The sequence below is a fragment of the Schistocerca americana genome, chromosome 11 (genome assembly GCF_021461395.2).
Source record: "Schistocerca americana isolate TAMUIC-IGC-003095 chromosome 11, iqSchAmer2.1, whole genome shotgun sequence".
In the NCBI taxonomy this organism is placed as follows: Eukaryota; Metazoa; Arthropoda; class Insecta; order Orthoptera; family Acrididae; genus Schistocerca; species Schistocerca americana.
The window spans coordinates 87,185,979-87,195,888 of record NC_060129.1 but is presented as its reverse complement, the minus strand read 5'-3'; the positions used below and the strand labels follow the sequence as shown (position 1 = coordinate 87,195,888).

At 43.8% G+C, this 9,910-nt stretch overlaps 1 protein-coding gene across 1 annotated transcript in view; it reads right to left on the bottom strand.

The window, feature by feature from the left end:
• Nucleotides 1-4,133: 4,133 nt before the first annotated feature.
• Nucleotides 4,134-9,910, bottom strand: part of LOC124553822 (ankyrin-3-like) — a 116,354-nt gene continuing 110,577 nt past the window's right edge. Inside the window, exon 5 of the mRNA XM_047127808.1 lies at nucleotides 4,134-4,708. Within this exon, the coding sequence (XP_046983764.1) occupies nucleotides 4,222-4,708 (487 nt within the window). The 3' untranslated portion in view covers nucleotides 4,134-4,221. The remainder of the gene's footprint in view (nucleotides 4,709-9,910) is intronic.

Below are 9,910 nucleotides of genomic sequence, written 5' to 3'. Positions count from 1 at the left end.
CTTTTAGGTTCCCCACGCCTGTTGTAAGTAGGTTGTTTAGGTTTTCTTATTGGTAACGCCACGTAGCGCTCTGTATGAAAATCACTGGCTGTGCTGTGTGAAGTCTGTGGCTGGCAGGCATTGTTGGAATACTCGCCATTGTAGTGTTGGGCAGCTGGCTGTGAACAGCGCGTAGCGTTGCGCAGTTGGAGGTGAGCCGCCAGCAGTGGTGGATGTGGGGAAGTGAGATGGCAGATTTTTGAGAGCGGATGATCTGGACAGAGACAATACATTTGTAAGACTGGATGTCATGAACTGCTATATATATTATGACCTTTTAACACTATTAAGGTAAATACATTGTTTGTTCTCTAACAAAATCTTTCATTTGCTAACTATGTCTATCTGTAGTTAGTGCCTTCAGTAGTTTGAATCTTTTATTTAGCTGGCAGCAGTGGCGCTCACTGTATTGCAGTAGTTCGAGTAGCGAAGATTTTTGTGAGGTAAGTGATTTGTGAAAGGTATAGGATATTGTAAGTCAGGGCCATTCTTTTGTAGGGATTATTGAAAGTCAGATTGCGTTGCGCTAAAAATATTGTGTGTCAGGATAAGTACAGTCTTGTATAATTGTTCAAAAGGGGACGTTTCATACTGTATAAACCTAGCATGTACCTGATGGCTTACAACAGACAAGACATTCCCGTTCTCAGAAAATGTACTTTGCCTGTCATGTATCGCTCACATTCGCGAACTTTAACTTTCAGTGTGCTACAATCATGCGATTGTGAGAACTTATTTGGCCTTGACTCATTTGATTTCTTTGGCTTTCAAATTCAGTACAATGTGCTGGCATTCAATGCATTCAATGCTAAAGACAGTGTAGCTAGTTTGCTAAAAGAATTCCCTTAACTCTTTTCTGAACGTTTAGGCAAGGCTAACAGTTTTGTTCCACATATTGGTCTACTATGAATTTCTATGCTCAACCGACATTTTACCAGGCTAGAACTGTTTCTATTGCATTACTGGACGAAATAGCCGCTGGAAATAAAGAATTGCAAGCTATCGGAGCTATTGTTCCCATCGGTTTTTCTTCCAAACTTTCAGGTCGCATTCGCCTCTGCTTCGACTTCAAGTGCATGGTCAACCCACAAACTGTGATTCATACTTACTCCTTACCTCGCTCAGAGGATCTCTTTGATAGATTAGGCGCTGGTCGCTACTATTCAAAAATTGATTTGTGTGATGCGCGTCTTCAAATAACGCTCGATGAAGAATCTCGAAAAGTGTGTATAGTGAATACTCATTTGGGCTTGTTTAAATATTTGCGTTTGCCTAGTGGCAGTGCTTCCACACATGATGTTTTCCAATGTTATTAGGAACAGCTGACTGCTCAAGTGCCAAACTGTTCAAACTATTTAGACGATATCGTTGTAGCAGGTCGTACACCTGAAGAACACACTGCAAGTTTGCGTGCTTTGTGTGTTACCTGATGCAGGACTAAAGTGTAGACTGGACAAGTGTGATTCTTTTTTAAACATGAGTTACAGTATGTTGGTCATGTCATAAACAGTCAAGGTTTACATCCTCTTCAGCAGCATTTGTTAGTCATACGAGACCTGCAGTTCCTCGCAATGTCACAGAATTGCAGTCAGTTTTAGGGAAAATGAACTATTATTCTCGGTTAATACCGAATGCTGCAGAAATTGGAGCTCTATTCGACCGCTTGCGTCGCAAGAATGTCCCCTTTGTTTGAACAGATAAGTGCCAAGTAGCTTTTCGAGAACTTTAAGATGCGTTGCTCAGTGATCGATGCTTAGTTGACTTTGATCCTGACAAATCAACTGTATTGCCAGTTGACGCTTCCTCTTATGGACTCGGTGCAGTTCTTTCACATAGACTTGGTGATAAAGACAGGCCTGTTGCATTCGCATCAAAAGTGTTTTCCAAAGCTCAGTGTAATTATTCACGAATAGAGAGAGGGGCACCGGCTATAGTGCATGGTGTCACCACATTCCACCACTATTTGTATGGCATGAAATTCTACTTAGTAACGTATCACAAGCCTTTGCGGTCGTTGTACCTATTGGCCAAAAATTGCAATGATGGGCTTTGTTGTTGTCTCAATATCAGTACGAGATTGTAAATCTTATGACAGATCAACATGGTAATGCGGACGTACCTTCACGTATTACGATGGACCCTGATACAGACTTCGACGCTTCTGCAGCATTTTGTTGTCACATCGATGGTCAGGATTCTGAATTGCTTCAACCTTTTCCCCTGATCAACAGGATAATTGCACAGGCCACGGAAGCTGATTCAGATTTGGAGATTCTGCTAAACTACATTCGCACAATTTTGTCTCGGTCATAGTATAGCATTAAGAAGTCCGTAGCGCGACAATACTTTGCACGTCGGCATAGCCTCGCTATAAAGCGAGGGGTGATTCTTGTTCAGAATGATAGTGGACTGACACTGGGGGATGATTACGAAACAGCGCGTCGAGACTGTACTCGGGAGGGTATGGACAGCCAAATAGAACAGCGTCACGCATGTGGGGAAATTCGGTCCGCTCCACCATACAAATTCTCTTCTTGGCCGAAATCGCAATCACCATGGCAACGTGTGCACATAGATTTTGTGGGATCTTTTTGGTTGCTTGTGGTATACGCTTATAGCAACGATTTCTCACCTCCTATCGTTCGCATCCACAAGATGGACCATCGCTGGCGGACACTGCTCCACCTGCTCCACCCTCCTCAATATCCGGCGTCGAAGTATGGACGCAGACGGTGGGCGCGAGGTGAGATCGTTCGTCGACTTGGTGCTTGCGTGTATCCCATTTCAGGCCCAGACGGATTGCAGCGCCAAGATCAGGATCAAATTCGCCACTGTAATGTGCACAGTGATCTTTGTGTATCTCTTCGCCCAGATTCACAGATCCTGAGGACGCTGTGGCCACAACAGCTGTCAAAGGGTGTCGTCACGACACCACAGGACGACCCCGTGGAGACGGAGGCGTCGCCTCCTCCTCTCGTCCTACCCAAGGAGCTGGACCCGCCAACGCCGCAGCAGCTTGCGGCTTCTCCATCTGGTTATGGGTCTCAGGAGTTGGATGCGTGCCCTTCTGTGCGTTTTCTGGGGGACGTTTGCACCTGAGCGCAGGCCAGATGGCGGTCTACAACTGGAAGCCTGACGTCCGCTGCAGCCACAGTTTCCAGTCCACCGCTGCCTCCACACTCCTGCCTTCCCTCCCGTTGTCGCGCTCCTTATACGACGAAGGTCCGTCGTTTTGGGGGGAGGAATGTTATGGCGTAAAGTCAAGCGCCGGCACCCAGTCGGGAACGATAGAGCAGACAGGGCTGTGAAGAAGACGTCACCCAATATCACGCTGACCGACCTCTATCTAGGACCACAACGCGACAGCTGCGGCCTTCAGGGGAAGAGAACATGAGCGCCACGCCCAACTTGTCGCGGCCACTTCTACAGCAGAGATTAGTCACATCAAGACCAGTGACTTAGGAATTGTTTATACTGAAGAGATTTCTTTCTTGCATGTCGCCCTTTGCTTGCAGCACTTCTGTGTTATTGTCAGAGTTAAGTAATGTCATTGATTCATTTCGTAATAAAACTCTTTATTACGATTTGCTAGAAGTATTGTCTAGTGATCCGAGAAGGAGGTTTCCTAGGCCGCCGGTATTCGACGGCTTGACAGTATACAACAAAATTCAGTCTGGAATCGGAACTAATGTGTCGTAAGTACTGGTAATAACACCAATTTTTAACTGCAGACACAAGTTGCTCGACTGTCAGCACGTTAGGTACAGAAGTAAATTCAGTGAAAGATCTCAAATGAAGATGTATTTTAAGTACAGAGCTTATGTGTCGGCAATCTAGATATAAGGAAATTCATAAGAGTTTTATATAAGTTCCACATAGCACCAAACATGCGTCTAAAAATTATTTTTCAGTAAGAAAATATTGTAGAAAACTGGTGTTCATTAGTAATAGAGAATTATTCGGTTTGTTTTGAATTTTCACCAAAAGGAGAGTCCCTCTTTGAACTTATGGTAGTCCATAAACACACTTGGTGTTATGGTACTTGCGTCGTTGTATGTACTACGTAAATTAGGGTGCAAACCAAGACTGGAGGATAAACTTTTCTGTATTCTTTATTTTATAAGTAACAAAGATTACATAGAAGGCTTTATTTATTTTACTCCAGAGTCGTTTGCACTATATTTAGCTTGATCGTAGGATGTCTACGAGCCGCTGGTGGTTGTTCCACTCGGCTAGCGCCAGCGGCGTGTCCCCACCGTTATTCCTGACTTCCCTGTCGGCCCCTGCCTCCAGTAGCGCAGTCGCCGCGTCTGCTTGTCCACGCCGTGCCGCATCGTGCAGTGGTGTGTCCCCACTGCTATCCCTGGCGTTGCAGTCGGCAGAGGATGCCGCCAGCAGCCGCACCACAGCCGCCTTGTTATTCCATGCAGCATGATGCAGAGGCGTGTTCCGCCAGCGGTCCCTGGCGTTGACATCAGCTCCTTTCTCCAGTAGAAGCCTCACCACCTCCACGTGTCCCCTGGCTGCTGCCCAGACCAGTGCGTTGCGCTGGTCTTCGTCCATCGCCTCCACGTCCGCCCCCTCTGTCAGCAACGTTCGCACCTTGCTCACTGACCCCTCCTTAGCTGCCGCAATCAACATCTTGCCCTTCTCTCCTCCAGAAGGATCCCTGCAACAAACGGAGAATACTTACAAATATCTCCAAACACGCACGTCTGAGGACGAAACACTATGGCAGAAGCAGAACTGTGATGAGTCCCTAAAAGTCAAGAAGGTTACCGCAATGCACTGGTGTCCAAAATTAAAGCTTCTAACTGCGATTTTTCGTCCTGTGCCCAATTCACGATGTAATCATGCAAACTGTCAACAGATGTCTGCACAACCGTGTTCTACACGGAAGTTAGCATTCCAGTCAACGGACAACCACGCCCACGACGAAGTCAGCGCAGCTAGCAATGGGGTAGTGTTTGCTGGGTACTTCCACATTCGCAATCGCTGTAGACACAGTCACAGATGGTGCAGTATAATACAGAGAAGACACATCCCAGGCTCTCCGCAGTGGGGGGCCATTGGAAGAATGGGAGGAGGACAGTCACAACCTGATGTGGCCCGATGGCTTAATGTGAATCGCACTGTTGTTTATCAGATGTGGCGACGGTTTGTAGAGACAGAAACTGTATCTCGAAGACGAGGGCAGACCACGTATGATACGAGAAAGGGAGGACCGTTATTTGGTTAAAAGGGCAACACGGTACTGCCTTACTACTGCACGGCAACTGGCACCTCACCTTGCAGGATGCAGTGGATGTGTTGTATCTAGGCAAACGTTATACAGAAGATCTCACCAGAGTGCCACTTATTGTGAGGGGCCCGTTGTTTATGTACCTCTGACACTTCACAGAAAGAAATGTGTAGAGTGAAATCGTCAACATCCCACCGAATGGCCGAACAGTGGGCAAATGTTATCTTCACACGTGAGTCCCAAAATGGTGTGGAGAGTGTTTCTCGACGGATTTTCATATGGAGGGAACGTGGAACAGGATTTCGTGACCCAAATATCGTGCAAAAGAGACTGAAATCAGGGAGGTTCTTTAATGGTATGCTCAGCGATTACGTGGACTACCTGAACACCTCTTCATGACATTGTATGGGTGAATTGGCAAGGCTTAACTCCTGTAAGGTATCGTGACGAGATCTTGGAACCTCATATGCCGTCGTTGCGAGGTGCTGTGGCCTACACTTCGTATTGATGGACGATAAAGGTACGCCTCATAGAGATCACCTGATTGAAGGTTTCTTGGAAATTGAAGATATTGCACATCTGGGATGGTATGCTCGAGCTCCCAATTTGAATCCCATAGAGCATGTCACGGATACACACCTCTACCAGAAAACTTCAGTGAGTTTGTTTTTACTCTGCACGGCAGAGTATACGAGAGGATGTAGAAAATCGTACATTCAAGGCTACAGCGAAGAGACAAAAGAGAAATACGAAACGTATTGTGGTCTCTATGACGCCAACCCATTCTCCCCATGAACAATGGAGAAGAAGTCATAACAACAATGATTGAAAATAGAAGACAGAAGTGGTAACACACTGTAGAAAGCATTAACATAACTCACAGTAGTCGGAATGTGGAGACTGCTCAAAAATTAGGTGGTATACCTACAGGTACACCAGGCTTTGTTGGCAGTACAGCAAACCAAATAGCCTTCCAGTAGCTGAAAAACGGTAAAGCGAAACACAGACTGAAGAAAGGGCATGCGACTAGACTAGATGCTTTCCATGAAGAAAATAATGATACACGCGATCATACATTTACAATATCAGAACTGAAAGAAGCAGTCAAAAGTTTAAAGACTGGGAAGGCCGCATATTAAAAATGAACAGATGATACGTCTTGGTGTCGGCTCTAAATTGTGGCTGTTGGAGTTTATGAACTGCTGTTGGGCAAATGGATGAATTTGAAATCTGCAGACAGGCAAAAATAACTGCAATTCTTAAACCTGGTAAGGACCAAGACGATCCTAAGAGTTATCGGCCAATCTCTCTGTTGTGCACAACATACAAACTGTTTGATACTAAACAGATTCAATGAGCTGATTGAGGGCACCCTAATAAAAGAGCAAGCAGGATTTAGACCTGGTAAATCTTGTACCAGTCAAGTTCTCAGCCTAACCCACTATACTGGAGATGGACTTGAGAAAAGACGAACTACAGGAATGGTGTTTATAGATTTTACGGAAGCATATGATACCATCAGTCTCAGAAATCTCATTGCAAAAGTGCAAAGAACAACAAAAAGCCCTCAATTCACTTCTGTACTCAAATCAGATCTATTTAACGGAAGGTATTTTGTTGAGTTCCAAGGTAACAAGAGCAGATGGTGACTACAAAAAGATGGGCTTCCCCAGGGCAGTGTTCTTGCCCCCAGGTTATTCAATATTTATACAAATGACCAGCCTATTAGTCCCTGGTCAAGATCTTTTATTCATGCTGATGATAGGGCAATAGCAGCTCATGCATAAAACTACAAGGATATTGAGGAAATACTAGCAGAGAACCTGGAAAATCTTACCAACTATTACAAAGAAAACCAGTTGAAACCCAATCCAAGTAGGACCCAAACTTGCCTATTCTATCTTAACAACAGAGAGACGAAGCAAGAACTGAATGTTTGGTGGAATGACACAAGATTAAAACACTGTCCTCTCCCTGTGTACTTGCGAGTTACTCTTAATAGGACACTGTTATTCAAGAGGCATATTGAGAAGAGCAAGGCAGAAATCCAATCACGGAATAACTTACTTGGCAAGCTAACAACATCAAAATGTCGAGCTAATCCAAAAGTTTTACGCACCACAGCAATGGCACTCTGTTTTAATATTTCTTAAATTTAAAGAACCTCTCACACACCGGCCTGATTTAGCTTCACTGATCAGGATAGTAAAAACATGCGTATATTAAGGGAATTTTCATTGACAAAGCAGGCTTATCACATTCACACAGTTCAATACTTTTCTGTCCTGATTAAATTAAGCTTAAATTCCATAAGGCAGTGAAGCAATTTCGAAGTCTCGGTGCGACGAAAATTGTCAGTCGATCTCCTGGAAACATTTGTAATAATTATTATTTTTCGGTGATCACATGGGGAAGACCGGAGATCTGCTGGTAAGACCGTGTTAGCCTGTTTATTTGAAGTAACTGGATATCTTGAGCATTCAAAACGGCAGGTTCGTCCAGTGTAAATCAGACGTTCCCCACTGATCCCGTGCAACACGGCGTAGTAAGCAGACACTGTCAATAATAATAATCCGTTAAATAATACTCAAACACACTTACTTTAGTTTAGTTCATGTATTAAACTCCTTCCCATACAGAATCTCATCAAGATGGCGACTCGCTCAACAATACATACATATAGATCCTTCTTTTACGACTAATCGGCAAGAAGTCCCTATTCTTTTCATAAGAGAAAACACAGATAGCAGAGAAGCTATTCCATGGAGTAAATGGACGCTCCAAGGAATAATTGGGGTTGAAACTACTTTGCATTGATAATCGGTAAGATAAGAAGAGATATTTCAAGATATGTACTGAGTTATATAATTTATAAAATTTCTGAAAATATCGTGGAGAGACCGCTGCAGGAGACATTACACTGTTACTCTGCTGCTGAGTTTGCAAGTCCTGCTTGGGAGCAATGATGCCACACAAACAAGCAGGACACTGTCCTGAACCAGATGTGTAGACATATTACTGGATGTCTTAAGCCAACAAGAGTAGAACACCTACAATCCTTGTCAGGAATTGCTCTGCCAAATGTCCGACGTTCAATACAGAGCAGAATTGAACGAACAAAACAGGTTCAAAATCAACGTCATCCGCTCCATGGGTACCAAATGTTACCTAAATGCCTTACGTCAAGAAGTAGTTTTCTCCACTCAACCCAACCACTCACAGGTTCACCAAAAACTTCTAGAAAAAGACTGTGGCAGGAACAACAAGAACATGCACACGATTCTGAGGAAGTGCTGCCATCAGGTGCGGAACTTGAGTGGGAGAGATGGAAAACCGTGAACAGGCTACGTTCAGGAATAGACAGATGTAACAGAAATCTGCACAAGTGGGGAATTAGTGAAAGTGCTTTGTGTCCATGTGGGAGCATCCAGACGATGTCCGTTAGTAAACCACCCAAGAGCGTGCACGGCCCAAGACCTGATGACATGCACCGAAGTAGTGAGGGCAGATGTGGACTTCTGGAAGAATGACATGTGAAACAAAGACTGTATAAAATTTTATTATATTGTATATAGGTTTCCATGAATTTTATTTTATAAATTAGAATTGCATTATTGTAAATTTCATAGAGGACAAATTATTCTATAATGTGTGGATTTATTGTAAATTGTTTATAGTATGCATACGAAATATATGTAGTAGTGAGATGGGTTGCATCACATAAGCATCCACCAACAATTCCATAAGACTTGCGAGTAGCTCTGCGGGAGAAATGGTGTTATTGCCTCCACATGAGATTGATGACATCATTCACAGCTTGCCTTGTCGATGTCCTTACCGCAATAACCATATCGTTGGTAAACTTTAAGTTTCATTTCTCAGTACTGCAGTATGCTATCCTTTTACACTGATTCTTCTGGTCGACTCTCTTAAACCTCACTCTACTCTTCATAATTACTAAATCTATGTTTACATCTGGGTACACCTTACATCCCATTATCTGATTTCGGAATCTCTGTCTCACTATGATGTAATCCAGCTGGAATCTTCCAGTGTCTCTGGGTCTTTTCCAAGCTTATTTTTTCCTCACATGTTTGCTGAACAGAGTATTTGTTATTACCATCTCAATTTCAATGCAGAAATCAATTAGACTTTCACCCCTCTCATCCCTATGCCAAGCCCATATACCCCATGACTCTTTCTTATTTTCTTTCCCCTGCAACTGCATTTCAGTTGCATACTTCCTCTCTTTTCTCATTTTGCTTGTGTCGTTACCATGTTTACCTGAACTATCGTTATTGGCGTTCGTTTGATTTCGAATCTGGTGAGAAAAACTCTGCCATAGAGCTATTCACAGTAGCCCACTCTCTCTCCTACTTCTTATACATAATGAATCCTACTCCCATTACAGCATTTTCTGCTGCTGTTGATTTACCCCAATGTGTCTTATGACAAATCCTTAGCCTTCTTCTGTTTCACTCCAATGACCCCCCCCCCCCCCCACCGTATCTCGACTGGGGCCTTTGCACTTCCGTTTTTAGACTCCCTAGCTTTCTAATTACGATCAAACTTCTGAATTCAAAGCTCCAAGTCGTAGAAGGTTAGCCCTTCGTAAATTATTCCGTCTCT